At 40.8% G+C, this 24,367-nt stretch overlaps 1 protein-coding gene across 2 annotated transcripts in view; it reads left to right on the top strand.

Annotated features, from left to right (window-relative positions):
* The window catches only part of LOC139413873 (collagen alpha-1(II) chain), a 70,103-nt gene that overhangs the window by 33,969 nt on the left and 11,767 nt on the right, over positions 1-24,367 (top strand). For both annotated transcript variants that reach the window (XM_071161704.1, XM_071161703.1), the window contains 20 exons: positions 2,521-2,619; positions 3,631-3,675; positions 5,070-5,168; positions 5,397-5,450; positions 6,755-6,862; positions 7,980-8,033; positions 10,134-10,232; positions 10,506-10,559; positions 11,386-11,484; positions 11,732-11,785; positions 12,395-12,448; positions 14,245-14,298; positions 14,806-14,904; positions 15,020-15,118; positions 20,950-21,057; positions 21,333-21,386; positions 22,596-22,649; positions 22,872-22,925; positions 24,015-24,068; positions 24,217-24,324. In XM_071161704.1, coding sequence (XP_071017805.1) covers positions 2,521-2,619; positions 3,631-3,675; positions 5,070-5,168; positions 5,397-5,450; positions 6,755-6,862; positions 7,980-8,033; positions 10,134-10,232; positions 10,506-10,559; positions 11,386-11,484; positions 11,732-11,785; positions 12,395-12,448; positions 14,245-14,298; positions 14,806-14,904; positions 15,020-15,118; positions 20,950-21,057; positions 21,333-21,386; positions 22,596-22,649; positions 22,872-22,925; positions 24,015-24,068; positions 24,217-24,324 — 1,503 coding nt within the window. The remainder of the gene's footprint in view (positions 1-2,520; positions 2,620-3,630; positions 3,676-5,069; positions 5,169-5,396; positions 5,451-6,754; positions 6,863-7,979; positions 8,034-10,133; positions 10,233-10,505; positions 10,560-11,385; positions 11,485-11,731; positions 11,786-12,394; positions 12,449-14,244; positions 14,299-14,805; positions 14,905-15,019; positions 15,119-20,949; positions 21,058-21,332; positions 21,387-22,595; positions 22,650-22,871; positions 22,926-24,014; positions 24,069-24,216; positions 24,325-24,367) is intronic.

Here is a 24,367-nt window from a genome sequence, read left to right as displayed (position 1 = left end):
ATACTGCACTAAAGTAATACTGCACTAAAGTAAAACTGCACTAAAGTAAAACTGCACTAAAGTAATACTGTACTAAAGTAATACTGCTAAAGTCAAACTGCACTAAAGTAATACTGAACTAAAGTAAAACTGCACTAAAGTAATACTGCACTAAAGTAATACTGCACTAAAGTAAAACTGCACTAAGTAATACTGCACTAAAGTAATACTGCACTAAAGTAATACTGCACTAAAGTCAAACTGCACTAAAGTAATACTGAACTAAAGTAAAACTGCACTAAAGTAAAACTGCACTAAAGTAATACTGTACTAAAGTAATACTGCCAAAGTCAAACTGCACTAAAGTCAAACTGCACTAAAGTAATACTGCACTAAAGTAATACTGCTAAAGTCAAACTGCACTAAAGTAAAACTGCACTAAAGTAATACTGCACTAAAGTAAAACTGCACTAAAATAATACTGCACTAAAGTAAAACTGCACTAAAATAATACTGCACTAAAGTAAAACTGCACTAAAGTCAAACTGCACTAAAGTAAAACTGCACTAAAGTAATACTGCACTAAAGTAAAACTGCACTAAAATAATACTGCACTAAAGTAAAACTGCACTAAAGTCAAACTGCACTAAAGTAATACTGCTAAAGTCAAACTGCAATAAAGTAATACTGCACTAAAGTAATACTGCACTAAAGTAAAACTGCACTAAAATAATACTGCACTTACGTAATACTGCACTAAAGTAATACTGCTAAAGTCAAACTGCACTAAAGTAAAACTGCACTAAAGTAATACTGCTAAAGTCAAACTGCACTAAAGTAAAACTGCACTAAAGTAATACTGCACTAAAGTAATACTGCTAAAGTCAAACTGCACTAAAGTCAAACTGCACTAAAGTAAAACTTCACTAAAGTAAAACTGCACTAAAGTAATACTGCACTAAAGTAATACTGCACTAAAGTAATACTGCTAAAGTCAAACTGCACTAAAGTAATACTGCACTAAAGTAATACTGCACTAAAGTAAAACTGCACTAAAATAATACTGCACTAAAGTAAAACTGCAAAGAATGTTGCAAAGAAATTAACTTTTTTCTTCATTAAGTTTGCATTATATTTGGGGAAAATCCAGCACAACACATCTCTGAGTACTACTGCGTCTTGTTATGGGTATACTTGTCATCGGCAAGGACTAAAAGGTTATTAGAATAAAAAGAAACAGAATAGAGATACGCACAGGCAAAATCATAGAGGAAATCCTGGTTTAGTCTGCTTTCCAACAGACACTGGAAGACAAATTTACCTTTCAGCAGGATAATAGCCTAAAATATACACTGGAGTTGCTTACCAATATGACATTGAATGTTCCTGAGTTGCCTACTTACAGTTTTGACTCAAATCTGCTTGAAAATCTATGGCAAGACTTGAAAATGGTTGTCTAGCAATGATCAATAACCAACTTGACAGAGCTTGAAGAATACAAAAATGATGGGCAAATATTGTACAATGCAGGTGTGCAAAGCTCTTAAAGACTTACCCAGAAAGACTCACAGCTGTAATTGTTGCCAAAGATGTTTGTAACATGTATTGACGCAGGGGGTTAAATACTTATTTAATCGAGATATATTATTGTTTTACCAATTATTTTATTTTTTCTGAAAAAAAATAGCATTTTTTCCCCACTCTGACAGAGTTCTTTGTGTAGATTGTTGACAACAAAAAATGACCATTTAATCAATTTTGTTTTATTACAAAGTGGGATTAAATTGATTAAATTGATAATTTAATCAATTTAATCCCACTTTGTAATAAAACTAAATGTGGGAAAAGTAAAGGGGTGTTAATACTTTCTGAAGGCCCTGTAGATGCCAAATGATCTGGGGGCTTTTGTGCAACTGTGTGTGTGTGTGTGTGTGTGTGTGTGTGTGTGTGTGTGTGTGTGTGTGTGTGTGTGTGTGTGTGTGCGCGCGGGCAACCGTGTCTGCATGCATGTGTGACTGTGTGTGTGGGTGGCTAATGTTACAAAAACCACCTAGTGTGTAAACGACAGTGTTTCCTCTAGAAACCTCTAGAAACGTAGAAACAGTTCAATCATAAGTAGGGTTTCAATTTTTTAATTTTTTTAAATATTCTGACCATATTTGATTCTTAATTTAATTTGTCTTCCAATAAATGTTGTTTGACTTTATACATTCTTAATATTAATATTTACCTACTTGGGCTTTTACTAAATTCAATTAAGAATAAACACTTGTAACTTTATTTTACAAGATTTCAACACTTTAATTCTTATGGAGGTGTTTATTTGACAATAAATGCTTAACCATCTAAACCAAATCTGCACCTCGTTTATTTTGCACAAAGTTTCTGTGTTTTTAGGCTCTTTACGATAATATTAAAACAGTACACTTCAATAGATTATTGATCGATTGCTTGATTGATCGATTGAATTTATTGTTTGATTTATTGATGTTTTATAGACCATTTGATTGATTGATTGATTGTTTGATTGTCTCTCTCCAGGGAGAAGCTGGCCCCACCGGTGCTCGTGGACCTGAGGGCGCCCAGGGACCACGTGGAGAGTCAGGAACCCCCGGATCTCCCGGACCCGCCGGCGCTTCTGTGAGTGTCCCCAGAAAACAGTGTCCCCACAAAACAGTGTCCCAGTATGACAGTGTCCCCACAAAACAGTGTCCCAGTATGACATTGTCCCCACAAAACAGTGTCCCAGTATGACAGTGTCCCCACAAAACAGTGTCCCAGTATGACAGTGTCCCCACAAAACAGTGTCCCCACAAAACAGTGTCCCAGTATGACAGTGTCCCCACAAAACAGTGTCCCAGTATGACAGTGTCCCCACAAAACAGTGTCCCAGTATGACAGTGTCCCCACAAAACAGTGTCCCCACAAAACAGTGTCCCAGTATGACAGTGTCCCCACAAAACAGTGTCCCCACAAAACAGTGTCCCTGTATGACAGTGTCCCCACAAAACAGTGTCCCCACAAAACAGTGTCCCCACAAAACAGTGTACCAGTATGACAGTGTCCCCACAAAACAGTGTCCCCACAAAACAGTGTCCCAGTATGACAGTGTCCCCACAAAACAGTGTCCCCACAAAACAGTGTCCCAGTATGACAGTGTCCCAGTATGACAGTGTCCCCACAAAACAGTGTCCCCACAAAACAGTGTCCCACAAAACAGTGTCCCCACAAACAGTGTCCCAGTATGACAGTGTCCCCACAAACAGTGTCCCAGTATGACAGTGTCCTCACAAAACAGTGTCCCCACAAAACAGTGTCCCCACAAAACTGTGTCCAAACAAAACAGTGTCCCCAGTAAACAGTGTCCTAGTATGACAGTGTCCCCACAAAACAGTGTCCCAACAAAATAGTGTCCCATTATGACAGTGTCCCAGTATGACAGTGTCCCATTATGACAGTGTCCAGAAAAACAGTGTCCCCTCTGTGTCAGTGGTCCAATTCATATGACTAGGGACCTGAATCTTTCCCTGACAATGTCACTTGAACAGGAAACACTCTGTGTCCTTGTCATAGGCTTATGATGTAAGATGAAAACAATGGCTATATACAAGGATGTAATGATCATTCTAACTAGTCTGTTCTTCCCTACAGGGTAACCCTGGTACTGATGGTATTGGTGGAGCTAAAGGATCAGCTGTGAGTCTCCTGGACAACCTCTCCTCTTCTCCTGTCTCCCTCCCTTCCTCTGTCCTCTGTCTCTGTATCTTATAGTCCTACACTCTGTTCTCACACTATGCCTACAGACTTCTATCAGTGTAACTTAAGATAGTCCATGTCCACAGTATGGGCAGGGTTTGAGGGTCATCTCCAATGAAGTCTAATAAACTGTTATGCCTGAAGTACCTTTTTATTAGAGTTGAATAGAGTTGTGTGGCATCTGTCAGTGCTTCTAGCTGGAACATGGAAGGTGAATGGAGGTCATATCTAAACCACTGGGATATCTACAGAGATAACCAGAGATGGCCCTGAGTTTTCATGCACTATATGAAATCTACAAAATGTAAGACATTATAAAGTCTCATATGACAAGTTATAAAGCATTATAATGCACCTGCAGACTAAAAGTAAAGAGTTACAGACATAATTTCCAAACTAAATGTGAACGCTTGTGACCAGCCTAGTCCACTAGTTCAGTCTGAGAACTAAAGAGAAATAGCTCCCGAGTGGCGCAGTGGTCTAAGGCACTGCATCCCAGTGTGTCACTACAGTCCCTGGTTTGAAATCCAAGCTGTATCACATCCAGCCGTGATTGGGCGGCGCACAATTGGCCCAGCGTCGTCCGGTTTAGGGTTTGGCCGGGGTAGGCGGTCATTGTAAATTAACTGACTTGCCTAGTTAAATAAATACAAATATTTAGTCACTGCCACATTATGAAACCCACCTTTGACCCTGAAAAAAAAAAGATTGTGGATCTCATCTCCATTACTGTGAGTCAGTAGTTTTTGCATTTCCTTTTTCGTGTGCCCCTAACCACGAGTTGTTCTATTTATCTGGTCAGGTGACGTGGTTAGGAAAAGCTCTTGGTCTTAATTTTCCCTGTAACAAAATCAAGAACCCATTAAAATAATTTAGATGAGAATCAGTCAGGATATATGTCGCTTTGAGTTAATTATGGCTGAGTAGACCAGATCTGGGGCCAGACGTGCACACACACACACACACACACGCACGCACACGCCTATCCCTTACATAATCGTCAAGCAGACTGCATTTGGTACTTGGTGCTGGATGTCCAGGCCGTGTCTCTAGCTTCAGGACCTCTCCCACCTGCTCCACCCTCTAACTCATGTAAAATTGAAGACATTGATCTAAGTCCAGAAACCTCCTTAGATAAAGTTATAGATTTTTTCCCTCATTGATCTACAAGCAACAGTAAACATATCACTACTTCTTCTTTTCAGATCTTAATGTCACGGTGTTGATTGAATGTTTAATGCTCCCTTCCACTATCACACATGATCATTTCAGCGTGATGATTGATTGGTACGTGATTGATATTGACCTGTGTCCTATCTGTTGCTCTACCATAGGGTGCTCCTGGTATCGCTGGCGCGCCTGGCTTCCCGGGACCCCGTGGCCCTCCAGGACCCCAGGGAGCCACTGGGCCTCTCGGACCAAAGGGAACATCTGTACGTCAAAGCTGTTGTAATGTATAATGAATGTCAGGGACGATACGAGGTATCTATAATATAATCATATATTGTAATGTAGCGTGATTCAGTTTGCATTTCAAAGGCTCGTAATATGCAACTCCAATGGAGGAAATGGTTGTAATCTGACTTCCTTGTCAAAAGACAATTGAATATTGAAGAATGTTGAAGGTCTGTAATAATGACCCATGTATTCTTTCTCTCTAGGGTGACCCTGGTATCCCAGGTTTCAAGGGTGAGGCTGGACCCAAAGGAGAGATTGTGAGTATTATTAAATGAACAATAAAAAGTGAACAGTAAATATTACGCTCACACAAGTTCCAAAAGAATGAAGACATTTCAAATGTCATATTATGTGTTGTAATGATGTGCAAATAGTTAAAGTACACAAGGGAAAATAAATAAACATAAATGTGGATTGTATTTACAAAGGTGTTTGTTCTTCACTAGTTGCCTTTTTCTTGTGGCAACAGATCACACATCTTGCTGCTGTGATTGCACACTGTGGAATTTCACCCAGTAGATATGGATTTGTTGTGTAATCTGAGGGAAATATGTATCTCTAATATGGTAATACATTTGGCAGGAGGTTAGGAAGTGCAGCTCAGTTTCCACCTCATTTTGTGGGCAGTGTGCACATAGCCTGTCTTCTCTTGAGAGCCAGGTCTGCCTACGGCTGCCTTTCTCAATAGCAAGGCTATGCTCACTGAGTCTGTACATACTCAAGTCTCTCTCTCTCTCTCTCTCTTTCTCTCTTCCTCCTCTCTCTCTTTCAGTCTCTCATAGCTAAGTAATCCCTCAAAATACTGGATAATGTCCAAGAGTTTATAATGCCCCATGAAACTCATAGACAGAATGGAGAGCATCCCAGATTGCTTCCAGATTGTAACAGAGTTTGTAACTAAGCCACATGGGGGCCCTGTTGGTTTGTTATCTGTCAACAATGTAACATTAGACCTACTAAGGACCAGGCAAGCAACATAATTTTAAACATTTTATGGTAGTTTCGAAAATAAAGTAAAGAATGCATATTTATCCTCAGCATTCATTATAAAAAATGAGATTGAGAGACAACTTTGCTTCGTTAGGTGAAGTTCTGTTGTATTATCATTAGTTAAGTAAGATGTCTGCTGAGGTTAGGTGAAGTTCTGTTGTGTTATCATTAGTTAAGTAAGATGTCTGCTGAGGTTAGGTGAAGTTCTGTTGTGTTATCATTAGTTTAGTAAGATGTCTGCTGAGGTTAGGTGAAATTCTGTTGTGTTATCATTAGTTTAGTAAGATGTCTGCTGAGGTTAGGTGAAATTCTGTTGTGTTATCATTAGTTAAGTAAGATGTCTGCTGAGGTTAGGTGAAGTTCTGTTGTGTTATCATTAGTTTAGTAAGATGTCTGCGGCTTGGTAAATGCTTTCTGGAAGCAAATGATAACACAACAGATCTTCACCTAACATCAGCATATACTTGAACAGTTTTTCTCCCTTCTTAGTGAAATCTATTTCTAAATCGAAATCTATTTTTGGATGATGGATATTACATGTGATTACTGACATCCTGTTGTGTTTGTGTAGGGACCCGCAGGTCCCCAAGGAGCCCTTGGCCCTGCAGGAGAGGAGGGGAAGAGGGGACCCAGAGGAGAGCCCGGCGCTGCTGGACCTCTCGGACCTCCCGGAGAGAGAGTGAGTCCCACCGATGACACCCATCTTGTCACCCCGTCGGCGTACGAGGCTACCTATCATTCCAACCACTTGTTGAGGCACAATGTGTTTCCTGGACATAAAAAGGAGGAAATGAAATGGACGGCTACACTGCCAGTGGGCTGTCACAGAGAGGGCTGTCACAGAGTCCCAGAGAGGGCTGTCCCAGAGAGGGCTGTCACAGAGAGGGCTGTCCCAGAGAGGGCTGTCCCAGAGAGGGCTGTCACAGAGAGGGCTGTCTCAGAGAGGGCTATCCCAGAGAGGGCTGTCACAGAGAGGGCTGTCACAGAGAGGGCTGTCCCAGAGAGGGCTATCCCAGAGAGGGCTATCCCAGAGAGGGCTATCCCAGAGAGGGCTGTCCCAGAGAGGGCTGTCCCAGAGAGGGCTGTCACAGAGAGGGCTGTCACAGAGAGGGCTGTCCCAGAGAGGGCTGTCACAGAGAGGGCTGTCCCAGAGAGGGCTGTCATAGAGAGGGCTGTCACAGAGAGGGCTGTCACAGAGAGGGCTGTCACAGAGTCCCAGAGAGGGCTGTCACAGAGAGGGCTGTCCCAGAGAGGGCTGTCCCAGAGAGGGCTGTCACAGAGAGGGCTATCCCAGAGATGGCTGTCACAGAGAGGGCTGTCCCAGAAAGGGCTGTCTCAGAGAGGGCTGTCCCAGAGAGGGCTATCCCAGAAAGGGCTGTCTCAGAGAGGGCTGTCCCAGAGAGGGCTGTCCCAGAGAGGGCTGTCCCAGAGAGGGCTGTCTCAGAGAGGGCTGTCCCAGAGAGGGCTGTCTCAGAGAGGGCTGTCCCAGAGAGGGCTGTCACAGAGAGGGCTGTCACAGAGAGGGCTGTCACAGAGAGGGCTGTCCCAGAGAGGGCTGTCCCAGAGAGGGCTGTCACAGAGAGGGCTGTCACAGTGAGGGCTGTCCCAGAGAGGGCTGTCCCAGAGAGGGCTGTCTCAGAGAGGGCTGTCACAGAGAGGGCTGTCTCAGAGAGGGCTGTCCATGTCACTTTACAGTTATCACACACTGTAGTCTGGCTCCCAGCGTTAAATGTTGATTTTTTCTTCTTCTTCTTCTTCTAACCCTGAACCCTTTTGTTGTTGTTGTCTTTGTTTAGGGCGCCCCCGGTAACCGTGGTTTCCCAGGTCAGGATGGTCTGGCTGGTCCCAAGGTGAGTGTCAACATGACAATATGGTCTCGCGGGAGGGGCTTATCGTTAAAGGAGGGGAAACTAAGTGCTATGGCACAGGAAATTAACAGGAAGTATACATTCAGATCAACTGAATAGGTTACACTAATACTTGCAGGACTGTGTCAGCAATAGTCTATTGAGTGACGGATTGTTAACATAAACGTTAACCACGCAAGATTGGTTCTGGGTTATTATGACATAAGGTCAGCAATGACATATCTGTACATTTCAACACCACAGGATCATGGGTATTATACTATATGTATCTATATATCTACAGCCAAGCGTTGGTGTGAAAATGCCCTTCTGTACTAGAGTAGTAGTGAAGACATTCCATCATCGTTTTCTGAACACAATAATTTATTGGAGTCCTTCAGGCAATTACTATCCAACCTGACTGAATATTTTGTTAGGAGCGCATCGATAGTGGAACAGCCAGGCATCACAGAGAAAATTATACGTGAAAAAGACAGAGCCCCTATTAGGCCATGTCCACACTTGACACGTACGTACTTCTGCTATCAGAATACGAAGATCGCATTGAAAAGACGTGTAGACACACAAAAATCGCTTAGTTGTTCTGATTGTGTTCAGATTTTGAATCAGGCTACCGAAAGCCCATAAAGTGGTCGACTTCATCAGCACTCCTCCCACAAGTCTCCAGAAAACTTGTGTTTTGGGACCGAAAGGCACCTTTTAATTATAACGTTGGAGCAAATACATTTCTAGCGTGTGAGGAACTTGTTTGGTGGCCTCATAAAAGCTAGCCAGCTAGCTAATATTTTGAATTTTTAGAATTTATGCTAAACTATATGCATTCTCTTTAGCGTTGCTTGCTAACTTGCTTGCTAGCTACAGAGGTTTACTTGCTGGCTAGCTACAGAGGTTAGCTTCCTGGCTAGCTACAGGGGTTAGGTGGCTAGTTAGCTACGGTAGTTAGCTACTGCCATCAGCCTATTTCACCTTTGTAGAATGCATACTGGCATTTGAATATACTGCGAGAAAAGGGAATCAGGACACACTGTGGACAAGGTAGACACATTTACATGTAGGTGTACAAATCCTGCATGAACAGTCAAGTCTAGACACAAGCCTTAGTGTCAGTGTTGTCTACTGGCGTCATCTATAATTTTACTATATCACCACCAGAGGGCACCTCAACCTCATCCTCACCACCAACTCTAGTCTAGCTGACACCAGTGTCTCAGACCGCAATTGGAAGCGTTTCATTACATTCCAAATTAAATATTATTCACCCGTATTCGTTACATTGGGTAAATGTGTCAGAAGGAATCATTTCTAATTTCAAGACAATTGACCCCTGTCTTTTTCCCCCTCCTCAGAAGGGAGATTTCCGTTGTCCAACGGAATGTATTCAACCAATATGTGTCTTCCACATTCATGTCATCAGCACCCAGGGAACAACTGCCTTGCTCAAGGGCAGAATGACAGATTTTGACCTCTGCTCAAACTTCCAGTTACTGGCCCAATCCTCCTACCCTCCAGGCTACCTGCCGCCTGAGGGTGTTTGCGTAGGGTAACCTCATGTGAAGTGACTGTGGAGACAGATGGAGCATATGTTTCCCACGATAGGGGTGAATCATCACTTCCACTCAAGTCAAATGTTCACTTAGTCAAGCATTAGTCAAGCATTGATGTCAATAGGATGTGAATTATCTTACCCCCTGACACAAAAAGATAGAGGAACACAGATGTCTGTAATGATCTGTCGACACTTCCCTCAGAGCGTCGTCAGTTCATTTAGCCTCCTAATACATTACAAGTACTACTGTAGCCTCATATAAAGTGGCTGTGGAGATAGATCTATCTGATCGATTGATTGATTTGTTGATTGGCTGATTGATTGATGTGTTGATTGATTGATGTGTTGATTGATTGCTGGGTTGAAGCATTGCTTGCTGTTTGGGGTTTTAGGCTGGGTTTCTGTACAGCACTTTGAGATATCAGCTGATGTACGAAGGTCTATATAAATACATTTGATTTGATTTATTGGATTGATTACTTGATTGATTGATCGTCTCCATTGAGTAACACACATTTTTTTCCCTCCTAATCCAGGGAGCCCCTGGCGAGCGTGGAGTCGGTGGCGTGTCTGGCCCTAAGGGAGCCGGCGGTGACCCTGGTCGCCCTGGCGAGCCCGGTCTTCCTGGTGCAAGAGTAAGTTCAACTACAACATCTCTCTACCATCTGTAACAGTAGTATGTATAAATGCTCTGGTAAGATGGAATAGTTCTCCAAACTATGGCTGAGTAATGGAGCCAATACATTATCTTTGTAATTTTGACTCGCATAATAATATTGTATGTAGGTTACTAAGGGTAATGGCTCTGGTAATGGCTACACTACGAAGCCAGGACAATAATCACTGTAGATTTAACTCACATACTGTACAGTATACAGTGATGTGTGTGTGTCTCTGTGCTCTTGCAGGGTCTTACTGGTCGTCCCGGTGATGCAGGTCCTCAAGGAAAAGTTGGACCCGGTGTAAGTACACTTGTTGTCTGTTTTGTTCAACAACTGTAAAAATAACATTTTTGTATAAAAAAAATTAAGAATAAACATGAATTTGCTCACTAGATGAAACAGCATGTTCACAGGACCCTGACCACTGATTTATATAGACACTAAATTAATCAGCATGTTCACAGGACTCTGACCACTGATTTATATAGACACTAGATGAATCAGCATGTTCACAGGATTCTGACCACTGATTTATATAGACACTAGACGAATCAGCATGTTGACAGGACTCTGACTACTGATTTATATAGACACTAGATGAATCAGCATGTTCACAGGACTCTGACCACTGATTTATATAGACACTAGATGAATCAGCATGTTGACAGGACTCTGACCACTGATTTATATAGACACTAGATGAATCAGCATGTTCACAGGACTCTGACCAATGATTTATATAGACACTACATGAATCAGCATGTTCACAGGACTCTGACCAATGATTTATATAGACACTAGATGAATCAGCATGTTCACAGGACTCTGACCACTGATTTATATAGACACTAGATGAATCAACATGTTCACAGGACTCTGACCAATGATTTATATAGACACTAGATGAATCAGCATTTTCACAGGACTGACCAATGATTTATATAGACACTAGATGAATCAGCATGTTCACAGGACTCTGACCACTGATTTATATAGACACTAGATGACTGATAGGGTACATCATTGACTCTGACAGTGTAGAAACCCCCTCAGGTGCATAACTTCTAGTTTTTATTTTGCATAATTGATTGATTGATTGACTGACCCTCCTGTTTCCCCTCTGTAGGGTGCTTCTGGTGAGGATGGTCGCCCTGGTCCCCCTGGCCCTATGGGAGCCCGCGGTCAGCCTGGCGTGATGGGATTCCCCGGACCCAAGGGAGCCAACGTGAGTGTGACTGTTTGATTGATTGTAGATTGATTGATTTGGTTGGTTGGTTGGTTGGGTGTTTTGGATGATTGATGATTGGTTGATTCAGTGTTTTTAATGATTCGATGATTGGTTGATTGGGTGTGTTGGATGATTTACATATACATAGGGAGATTGCATATCTACATGGACAGAGTGTATGTCTATTTTACATACAACTGGACATTATTGGTGGCTGACTGCTTTGTGTGTGTTTTCTGACTAGGGCGAACCTGGCAAAGGCGGAGAGAAAGGATTGCTCGGTGCGCCAGGTCTGAGAGTAAGTCATTTATCTCACCCAGACAGACAGACACAGACAGCCTTTTCAGTTGAGCCATGTGAAATATGCCAGGGTAAACACACCTTGTGCCCGACTAGAAAGGAATCCATTAAGATTAAACCAAACAGAGTTACAAATCATAAATAGCCTTCCTTCTATCTTCTTTTTGATGATAATATATGCCATTTCAAATGTGCAGAAAACACTTTAAAGACGTTGTTAGGAAACCATTCCACATACTCAGTTTATCCCTACTCAGTTGCCATAGTAGTAATTACATCGATCAGTCTTCATCTGGCTCCCATGGCCTCTAACTCTCTCTCTCTCTCTCTCTCTCTCTCTCTCTCTCTCTTTCTCTACCCTCTCTCTCTCTCTCTTCTCTCTTTCGCTCTTTCTCTACCCTCTCTCTCTCTCTCTTCTCTCTCTCTGTCTCTCTCTCTCTTCTCTCTCTCTCTCTTTCTCTACTCTCTCTCTCTCTCTCTCTCTCTCTTCTCTCTCTTCTCTCTCTCTCTCTTTCTCTACCCTCTCTCTCTTCTCTCTCTTATCTCTTCTCTCTTCTCTCTTTCTCTTTCTCTACCCTCTCTCTTTTTTCTCTCTCTCTCCCTATAGGGTCTTCCTGGTAAGGATGGTGAGACCGGAGCTGCTGGACCCCCTGGCCCTGCTGTGAGTATCTCTATCTCTCCAATCACACTCTGCTGCAGTCACGTCTGTCTCACTGCTCTTATCCACCTTTCTCAACGTACTCTCGAAAAAACGACCTGATAACTCCACCAAACCCAGGCTGGATATACTCCAATGTGTTCAACGTGTATCGTTGTCAATTCGCTGCTAGCTAACCTTTCTGATTCAAGTTTCATTGTGGTTGTAAGATGGTAAGATTATTACACTGTATCGTCAAGATGAGACCCGTTTCTTCACAATGACTTGGATTGATGTGAGACGCGCCGATTGAGTTTAAAGGCACAATGTTTTAGTTTTTTTTAACGGCAGCCCAATGCCTTGTTTTGCTATAATTCTATTTAACCTTTAACCTATTTTATCAGGGAGTCATACTGAGAACAAGGTCTATTCTACAAATGAGCCCTGAATGACAGAAATTACAGAAAATGCACACATCAATATCGATACAAAATGCAAACAGAAAGAAAAACACGATCATAAAAAAACAAACACATTCATTGTGTTCAACCAGCTGTCTGAATGACCCTAGAGGCCAGAACATCACATTCATCAGTAATAAGGTCCTCAATCAGCTGTCTGAATTACCCAAGAGGCACCAGAACATCACATTCATCAGTAATAAGGTCCTCAATCAGCTGTCTGAATTACCCAAGAAGCACTAGAACATCACATTCATCAGTAATAAGGTCCTCAATCAGCTGTCTGAATTACCCTGGAGGCACCAGAACATCACATTCATCAGTAATAAGGTCCTCAATCAGCTGTCTGAATTACCCTGGAGGCACCAGAACATCACATTCAAGAACATTTTGAAGATTGTTCCACAAATAAGCTTTAAGACAAGTAAAAGCTGATTTACCTAACTCAGTGGAGACCAGAGGAATTTCCAGAGTTATCCATCCCTGAGACCTGGAGTGGTAACTCCTATGTCTAAAGTTTAGTAAAGACATTAGGTACAGTGTGGCTTTTTTTTTAAGGCTTTTCAAATGAAAATATAGTAATGTATCAACATACGTGACATCAAAGAGGGCCAACCAACTTCCTGGTAGAGAATGCAGTGATGAGTACTAAAATTGTTGCCTGTTATAAAACGCAGTCCACTATGATAAACTGCATCTAACGGCTTTAACGAGTTGGCAGCTGAGTTCATAGAGTTGATGTCGCCATAGTCTAGAACCGATAGAAACGTTGACTGAATAATAACATATACTTAGTTTTACCTTTTGGGGCGGCAGGGTAGCCTAGTGGTTAGAGCGTTGGACTAGTAACCGGAAAGGTTGCAAGTTCAAACCCCCGAGCTGACAAGGTACAAATCTGTCGTTCTGCCCTTGAACAGGCAGTTTACCCACTGTTCCTAGGCCGTCATTGAAAATAAGAATTTGATCTTAGTAAATCAAAATAACCTGCATTCAATACTAATTTCAGGTCAAAGTTTTCCTGTAATACAATGAAGGCAGACTGTAGTTCAAATAGAGCCTGGTCAACCGTGGGCACAATAGCATACACAACAGTATCATCGGCATACAAGTGCAGGAAAAAATGTTTTACAGACAAGTCGATATTCACAATGTAAACAGAATCGACCTCTGCGGGACTCCTTTCGTAATATCCAGGAAACCTGATTTAACAGTAGACACACATTGAGTTCTATCTGTCAAGTAATTTTTAAACCAGTTACATGCAGCCTGGTCTAGGCCAGTTGAGGAAAGCCTCTGAATTAGCAGTGGCTTTGACAGGTCAATGAATAATGCTCACTGTTAAGCCTCCCTTTACCACAGGGCCCTGCTGGAGAGAGAGGAGAGCAAGGACAACCTGGACCTTCTGGCTTCCAGGTCAGTCGATCTACACCTCTCTCTCTCTCACTCTGCATTCACTGTGTACCTGTCTATTTGTCTCTCTGCATTCACTGTGCACCTGTCTGTCTGTCTGTCTGTCTGTCTGTCTGTCTGTCTGTCTGTCTGTCTGTCTGTCACTCTGCATTGACTATGTACCTGTCTTTCTGTCTTTCTGTCTGTCTGTCTGTCTGTCTGTCTGTCTGTCTGTATGCATTCATTGAATACCTGTCTTTTGGTACTCTGCATGCTCCTAAAAAATATTAGGAAGCGTTTACACAGGCAGCGCAATTCTGATCTTTTGCCCAATTATTGACAAAGGAGCTGATCTGATTGGTCAAAAAAGACATTCCTGGAATTTTTTTAAAATTAAGCTGCCTGTGCAAATGCAGCCATTATACACTACATTTGTCCAATCACATTGACAATTCAGTCAACTATACACTTCGCAAGTAGTAACAACAGCCACGTGATTGATTGATTGGTTGTTTTGCTTCCTTTGAACAGGGTCTGCCCGGACCTCCTGGACCCCCTGGTGAGGGTGGCAAGCCTGGTGACATGGGAGTTCCAGGAGAGGGTGGAGCTGCTGGTGCCACTGGACCAAGAGTGAGTTTAGTTTCCTCCTCCATCATCTCCATACCTACGATGTTCATATAGCTAACTCCACTTATGGAGTTATGGAGGATAATAATGCTAACCATCCGTCCCTGTCTCCTTGTAGGGTGAGCGTGGTTTCCCAGGAGAGAGAGGAGGTGCTGGGCCTCAGGGGCTGCAGGGACCCCGTGGTCTTCCTGGAACTCCTGGAACTGACGGACCTAAGGTGAGACAAACATACTACTGTAGAGAACTTAGTCTTCTGATATGCCTAAATGAAGCTAGTACAATTTGCAGTTAGTAGAAGTTGCAGTAGAATTTGCAGCCATTAGAATTTGCAGTAGAATTTGCCGCTAGTATAATTTGCAGTAGAATTTGCAGTTAGTGGAATTTGCAGCTAGTAGAATTTGCATTAGAATTTGCAACTAGTCGAATTTGCAGCTAGTAGAATTTGCAGCTAGTAGAATTTGCAGCTAGTAGAATTTGCAGCTAGTAGAATTTGCAGCTAGTAGAATTTGCAGCTAGTAGAATTTGCAGCTAGTAGAATTTGCAGCTAGTAGAATTTGCAGTAGAATTTGCTGCTAGTAGAATTTGCAGCTAGTAGAATTTGCAGCTAGTAGAATTTGCATCTAGTAGAATTTGCAGCCATTAGAATTTGCAGTAGAATTTGCTGCTAGTAGAATTTGCAGCTAGTAGAATTTGCAACTAGTCGAATTTGCAGCTAGTAGAATTTGCAGCTAGTAGAATTTGCAGTAGAATTTGCTGCTAGTAGAATTTGCAGTAGAATTTGCTGCTAGTAGAATTTGCAGTAGAATTTGCAGCTAGTAGAATTTGCAGCTAGTAGAATTTGCAGCTAGTAGAATTTTCAGTAGAATTTGCAGCTAGTAGAATTTGCAGTAGAATTTGCTGCTAGTAGAATTTGCAGTAGAATTTGCTGCTAGTAGAATTTGCAGCTAGTAGAATTTGCAGTATAATTTGCAGCTAGTAGAATTTGCAGTAGAATTTGCAGCTAGTAGAATTTGCAGCTAGTAGAATTTGCAGCTAGTAGAATTTGCAGCTAGTAGAATTTGCAGTAGAATTTGCAGCTAGTAGAATTTGCAGCTAGTAGAATTTGCAGCTAGTAGAATTTGCAGCTAGTAGAATTTGCAGTAGAATTTGCAGCTAGTAGAATTTGCAGCTAGTAGAATTTGCAGTATAATTTGCAGCTAGTAGAATTTGCAGCTAGTAGAATTTGCAGCTAGTAGAATTTGCAGTATAATTTGCAGCTAGTAGAATTTGCAGTAGAATTTGCAGCTAGTAGAATTTGCAGCTAGTAGAATTTGCAGCTAGTAGAATTTGCAGTATAATTTGCAGCTAGTAGAATTTGCAGCTAGTAGAATTTGCAGTAGAATTTGCAGCTAGTAGAATTTGCAGCTAGTAGAATTTGCAGTATAATTTGCAGCTAGTAGAATTTGCAGCTAGTAGAATTTGCAGTAGAATTTGCAGCTAGTATTTGAATGAGTGAACAATTGGAAGCTGGGTATGATTAGGTGGCCATGATGGTATGAGGGCCAGATTGGGAATTAACCAGGACACCGGGGTTAACACCCCTATTCTTACCATAAGTGCCATGGGATCTTTAGTCACCACAGAGAGTCAGGACACTTGTTTGGTTCCACCATATCCCACAGAAAAACATGTAGTCTTTGATATATGAGACAGGTGCATTACCATAATGCACAGTCCCATCCTGATCCTACACAGTATCTGTTTAAAGCATGCCAGCAATACCATCTCGTTAACACCAAGGGAAAATTCTACACAGCCTTTTCACTACATAGAAGAAGGGATTTACGGTTATCACATTAAAGGAAACGTGCCACATTCACAGATATTTCTGTTGTCCGTCAACCACGGCTCAATGCAACTTTTCATTCTCAATACTGGTAATGAGTGGAACAGACTTCGGGCAGATTTGAGGAGACTAGGGGGTGAAAGAACCTGCCTGCTTGCCTTCGGGGCCATTTTAGTTCAGAACCCCTCTGACTGTTAGCCAAGGAGGAAATGATAGAAAGAGGCTGGGATTAAAGCTAATGATAGGAGGGAGGAGGAGGAGGAGGAGGAGGAGGAGGGATGAACAGACAGATGAATGTAACTGGGGATTCAGAGAGGCAGCAGTGCCAGCAGGAGAGAACAAACACAGCATTCCTCTTCGAGCTAAGCGCAGCAGGAACATTTGGCAAATTGGCCGAGAACAAGCTTAGAGAACGTTTATGAGAATGAGCTACCAGACGGCCAAGTCAGCGTAATACAGAAGAGGGAGACAAAAAACAACAACGTAAACTCTATAAACAGCTCAGACCTGAGTTCAGATAGTGTTAGAAATCTGTGTCTTGATGTGGCTGATGTATTTTTATAAGACTATTGCATGTTCTATCCAATAGAAATGTGTTTCAATCAGCAATGTTTTGACTTCTATGTTCACCTACACCACCGTTCAAAAGTTTGGGGTCACTTAGAAATGTCCTTGTTTTTGAAAGAAAATCAAATTTGATCAGAAATCACAGTGTAGACATTGTTAATGTTGTAAATGACTATTGTAGCCGGAAACAGCTGATTTTTTTTATTGACTATCTACATAGGCGTACAGAGGCCCATTATCAGCAACCAGCACTCCTGTGTTCCATTGGCACGTTGTGTTAGCTATTCTTGTTAGCTATTCAGTCTATTCTTGTTCTGAGAAATGAAGGCTATTCCATGCGAGAAATTGCCAAGAAACTGAAGATCTCGTACAATGCTGTGTACTACTCCCTTCACAGAGCAGCACAAACTGTCTCTAACCAGAATAGAAAGAGGAGTGGGAGACCCCTGTGCACAACTGAGCAAGAGGACAAGTACATTAGAGTGTCTAGTTTGAGAAACAGATGCCTTACAAGTCCTCAACTGGCAGCTTCATTAAATTGTACATGTCAACTTCAACAGTGAAGAGGCAAAGAAAACACCATGTCTCAGACTGGCCAATAAAAATAAAAGATTAAGATGGGCAAAAGAATACAGACACTGGACAGAGGAACTCTGCCTAGAAGGCCAGCATCCCGGAGTCACCTCTTCACTGTTGACGTTGAGACAGGTGCTTTGCGGGTACAATTTAATGAAGCTGCCAGTTGAGGACTTGTGAGGCATAGTGTATGTCTAGATGTATATCATGTTTCCATGTCTAGATGTTCACCTGTCTAGATGTATATAATGTTTCCATGTCTAGATGTATATAATGTTTCCATGTCTAGATGTTAACCTATGTCTAGATGTATATAATATTTCCATGTCTAGATGTATATAATATTTCCATGTCTAGATGTATATAATGTTTCCATGTCTAGATGTATATAATGTTTCCATGTCTTGATGTATATAATGTTTCCATGTCTAGATGTTAACCTATGTCTAGATGTATATAATGTTTCCATGTCTAGATGTATATAATGTTTCCATGTCTTGATGTATATAATGTTTCCATGTCTAGATGTTAACCTATGTCTAGATGTATATAATGTTTCCATGTCTAGATGTATATAATGTTTCCATGTCTAGATGTATATAATGTTTCCATGTCTTGATTTATATAATGTTTCCATGTCTAGATGTTAACCTATGTCTAGATGTATATAATGTTTCCATGTCTAGATGTATATAATGTTTCCATGTCATGATGTATATAATGTTTCCATGTCTAGATGTATATAATGTTTCCATGTCTAGATGTATATAATGTTTCCATGTCTAGATGTTCACCTGTCTAGATGTATATAATGTTTCCATGTCTAGATGTATATAATATTTCCATGTCTAGATGTTAACCTATGTCTAGATGTATATAATGTTTCCATGTCTAGATGTATATAATGTTTCCATGTCTAGATGTTAACCTATGTCTAGATGTATATAATGTTTCCATGTCTAGATGTATATAATGTTTCCATGTCTAGATGTATATAATGTTTCCATGTCTAGATGTATATAATATTTCCATGTCTAGATGTTAACCTATGTCTAGATGTATATAATGTTTCCATGTCTAGATGTATATAATGTTTCCATGTCTAGATGTTAACCTATGTCTAGATGTATATAATGTTTCCATGTCTAGATGTATATAATGTTTCCATGTCTAGATGTATATAATGTTTCCATGTCTAGATGTATATAATGTTTCCATGTCTAGATGTTAACCTATGTCTAGATGTATATAATGTTTCCATGTCTAGATGTATATAATGTTTCCATGTCTAGATGTTAACCTATGTCTAGATGTATATAATGTTTCCATGTCTAGATGTATATAATGTTTCCATGTCTAGATGTATATAATGTTTCCATGTCTAGATGTATATAATGTTTCCATGTCTAGATGTATATAATATTTCCATGTCTAGATGTTAACCTATGTCTAGATGTATATAATGTTTCCATGTCTAGATGTATATAATGTTTCCATGTCTAGATGTATATAATGTTTCCATGTCTAGATGTATATAATGTTTCCATGTCTAGATGTTAACCTATGTCTAGATGTATATAATGTTTCCATGTCTAGATGTATATAATGTTTCCATGTCTAGATGTTAACCTATGTCTAGATGTATATAATGTTTCCATGTCTAGATGTATATAATGTTTCCATGTCTAGATGTATATAATGTTTCCATGTCTAGATGTATATAATGTTTCCATGTCTAGATGTATATAATATTTCCATGTCTAGATGTTAACCTATGTCTAGATGTATATAATGTTTCCATGTCTAGATGTATATAATGTTTCCATGTCTAGATGTATATAATGTTTCCATGTCTAGATGTATATAATGTTTCCATGTCTAGATGTATATAATATTTCCATGTCTAGATGTTTTAGGGACTACAGATGGAAATGAGCTATTAACTAAATCTGGTGCGACAAATGTTTTCTCAATGCTCTGAGACTTATGGTTTTGTTGTACAATGTCCCTGCTAAATGAACTTCTTACATAATTTGAGCATGCATGTTGCAATGGACAACTTCATTTAGTCCTCAGATCATTCTCAAATATATATTCTCAAACCAGCCAATATCTTGAAGGAAACTGAAAATGAAAGCTTTTAATGAAGGTCCTTATGAAAAATGAAAACCTTTGAAGGTGCTCCTGATACCCAGTTGCCAAAGCTGGGAAATACTTTTCAGCTAGTTATCTACTGGGTAGTGTTCACCTTGCATTTGATATGGTTTGTTTAGATGAATAATATCACTGTGAACAGGCCAGTTTCCTCATTGTGGGGATAGAGCTTCTGTGAAATGGTTTTTTTAATTTGTTCTGTTCTATTCAGTTCTATTCAGTTTTCTTCAATTCTGTTCTGCTCTATTCTGTTCTATTCAATTCTCTTCAGTTCTGTTCTATTCAGTTCTATTCTGTTCTGTTCTATTCAGTTCTATTCTGTTCTCTTCAGTTCTAATTTATTCTATTCAGTTCAGTTCTATTCAGTTCTCTTCAGTTCTGTTCTATTCAGTTCTGTTCTATTCAGTTCTGTTCTAGTCAGTTCTGTTCTAGTCAGTTCTGTTCTAGTCTGTTCTAGTCTTTTCTAGTCTGTTCTATTCTGTTCTCTTCTGTTCTAGTCTGTTCTATTCTTTTCTAGTCTGTTCTATTCTGTTGTATTCTGTTCTATTCTTTTCTAGTCTGTTCTATTCTGTTCTAGTCTGTTCTATTCTTTTCTAGTCTGTTCTATTCTTTTCTAGTCTGTTCTATTCTGTTCTATTCTGTTCTATTCTGTTCTATTATGTTCTATTCTTTTCTAGTCTGTTCTATTCTGTTCTATTCTGTTCTAGTCTGTTATATTATTTTCTAGTATGTTCTATTCTGTTCTATTCTGTTCTATTCTGTTCTATTCTGTTCTATTCTGTTCTAGTCTGTTCTATTCTGTTGTATTCTGTTGTATTCTACAGGCTGTTACTGTTGTTTTCCATCAAAACCTCTACCAGTTGCTGAGTTGCTATTAGTTCTGTATTCAGTTGCTGACAGTAGCTGTTGTGTGTCTTGTGTTGTAGGGCGCGATCGGACCAGGTGGTGCATCGGGTGCCCAGGGACCCCCCGGTCTGCAAGGTATGCCCGGAGAGAGAGGAGCCTCAGGCATCCCCGGACCTAAGGGAGACAGAGTGAGTGGCACTTGAAAGAAGCATCCTAATATTAGTTCAAATCATAGGCATGGGAATCGTACTAAGCCATGAAAGGGATCACTAGCCATGAACTTTGCAACAAGAGCCACTGGAGTAAAGCAACACAGCACAGCAGTAATGATGTGGAGTGGCAACAAATGATGTAGGTCTATTTACAGTACATGCTCATTGATGTTGTGATTTCATAATGTGTTAACCTACCCTATTCCTTTAATCATAATGTAGTCCAATATAACTGTGTTTGTGTCCCACAGGGTGACAACGGAGAGAAGGGACCTGAGGGTGCTTCTGGCAAAGACGGTTCAAGAGTGAGTGACCATCATCATCATCATCATCATCATCATCCACTATATCCCCCAGCCTTATAACGTCAACAACGCTACCATTTAATATCCACGACATTTATAACGTCAACCACTCTACCATTTAATATCCACAACATTTATAACGTCAACCACTCTACCATTTAATATCCACGACATTTATAACGTCAACCACTACCATTTAATATCAACGACATTTATAACGTCAACCACTCTACCATTTAATATTCAAGACATTTATAACGTCAACCACTCTACCATTTAATATCCACAACATTTATAATGTCAACCACTCTACCATTTAATATCCAACACATTGAAGATGTCAACACTCTACTGTTTAACATTCAACATATTTAAATATTAGTTCAGCAATCATGTATACACTCACATGATAAATTGCTCATGGACATTAACAGCAGAAGGAGAGCTGTACACATGTTAAATTGTTCATGGACATTAACAGCAGAAGGAGAGCTGTACACATGTTAAATTGTTCATGGACATTAACAGCAGAAGGAGAGCTGTACACATGTTAAATTGTTCATGGACATTAACAGCAGAAGGAGAGTTGTACACATGTTAAATTGTTCATGGACATTAACAGCAGAAGGAGAGTTGTACACATGTTAAATTGTTCATGGACGCTAACAGCAGAAGGAGAGCTGTACACATGTTAAATTGTTCATGGACATTAACAGCAGAAGGAGAGTTGTACACATGTTAAATTGTTCATGGACGCTAACAGCAGAAGGAGAGCTGTACACATGTTAAATTGTTCATGGACATTAACAGCAGAAGGAGAGTTGTACACATGTTAAATTGTTCATGGACGCTAACAGCAGAAGGAGAGCTGTACACATGTTAAATTGTTCATGGACGCTAACAGCAGAAGGAGAGCTGTACACATGTTAAATTGTTCATGGACATTAACAGCAGAAGGAGAGTTGTACACATGTTAAATTGTTCATGGACGCTAACAGCAGAAGGAGAGTTGTACACATGTTAAATTGTTCATGGACGCTAACAGCAGAAGGAGAGCTGTACACATGTTAAATTGTTCATGGACGCTAACAGCAGAAGGAGAGCTGTACACATGTTAAATTGTTCATGGACGCTAACAGCAGAAGGAGAGCTATACTGAACCTTCTCTTTGTTACTCTTCTATTCCCTCTCTTTCTCTATATGGTCTAGGGTTTGACTGGTCCAATTGGTCCTCCTGGCCCAGCTGGTCCCAATGGAGAGAAGGTGTGTGTTTATATTTTAACTTGTATACCAGTTAATTGGTTAATTGATTAAATAAGTGTTTGTATTAGATACATCTGAAAAATACACATTCAGCCATATCACCTGTAATGAGGTTACTGTATCCCCTAGGTGTTATAAAACAGTCTATATAAGGTGTGATATATGTATGATGTATGATTGACCTCTGTGACTGAACTCTGACCTCTGTGTTTCCTCCTATAGGGTGAATCTGGTCCCTCTGGACCTTCCGGTGCTGCTGGTGCCCGAGGTGCCCCTGTAAGTACCACAGACACACACACACACACACCACACCTGTCAGCACACACATACACACATACAAGTTAGGATAAGATCGTACTTACATAAGAAATGTTTTCCCTATGTTTTCCCTTTTCCTAAATTACCTGACTAGGGCCTACTGCCATCTGATTACTGCCATCAGATTACTGCCTTCTGATTACTGCTATCTGATTACTGCCATCAGATTACTGCTATCTGATTACTGCCATCTGATTACTGATATCTGATTACTGCCTTCTGATTACTGCCATCAGATTACTGCCATCAGATTACTGCCATCAGATTACTGCCTTCTGATTACTGCTATCTGATTACTGCCATCTGATTGATGCTATCAGATTACTGCCATCTGATTGATGCTATCAGATTACTGCCTTCTGATTACTGCCATCTGATTAATGCTATCAGATTACTGCCTTCTGATTACTGCTATCTGAATACTGCCATCTGATTGATGCTATCAGATTACTGCCTTCTGATTACTGCCATCTGATTACTGCCATCTGATGACTGCCTTCTGATTACTGCTATCTGATTACTGCCATCTGATGACTGCCATCTGATTACTGCCATCTGATTACTGCCATCTGATTACTGCCATCTGATTACTGCCTTCTGATTACTGCTATCAGATTACTGCATTCTGATTACTGCCATCTGATTACTGCCTTCTGATTACTGCTATCAGATTACTGCCTTCTGATTACTGCTATCAGATTACTGCCTTCTGATTACTGCCTTCTGATTACTGCCATCTGATTACTGCCTTCTGATTACTGCTATCAGATTACTGCCTTCTGATTACTGCTATCAGATTACTGCCTTCTGATTACTGCCTTCTGATTACTGCCATCTGATTACTGCCATCTCTAGGCTACTGTATTGATCCGGCGAGAATTACTTTCACTCACAATGCTGTTTCCTTGAATGCTCTCCACCTCTCAGAATTAACAACGAAGTGAACACAGAACTTGATACAGTACATGATGCTTGTTTGAACAAGGAAATGTCAAGGGAAGTCGTTGATGCTCAACTTGACCTCTCTGTCCTCTTCTCTCCTAACAGGGTGACAGGGGTGAGACTGGACCTCCTGGGCCTGCTGGCTTCGCTGGGCCTCCTGTAAGTACCACCCCAAGGACAGTACTGTCCGTGCACTTTCTCTCGCTATCAGTGCTACCGTCAACAGCCCGGGACCAACTCCAGCTGCTTGTTGTATGTTGAAGCAAACAACTGTCTGAGCAGTCTTTTCCCCTGTGTCCCACCCCAGGGATCTGATGGTCAGCCCGGAGTCAAGGGAGAGCAGGGAGAGGGTGGACAGAAGGGAGACGCTGGTGCCCCTGGACCACAGGGACCCTCCGGAGCTCCTGGACCTTCCGTACGCTTCAATAACTCACTTTGTCCTGAAATAAAAAAATATA

Source organism: Oncorhynchus clarkii, chromosome 7 (genome assembly GCF_045791955.1).
Source record: "Oncorhynchus clarkii lewisi isolate Uvic-CL-2024 chromosome 7, UVic_Ocla_1.0, whole genome shotgun sequence".
Lineage (NCBI taxonomy): Eukaryota > Metazoa > Chordata > Actinopteri > Salmoniformes > Salmonidae > Oncorhynchus > Oncorhynchus clarkii.
This window is presented reverse-complemented; position numbering and strand designations above follow the sequence as displayed.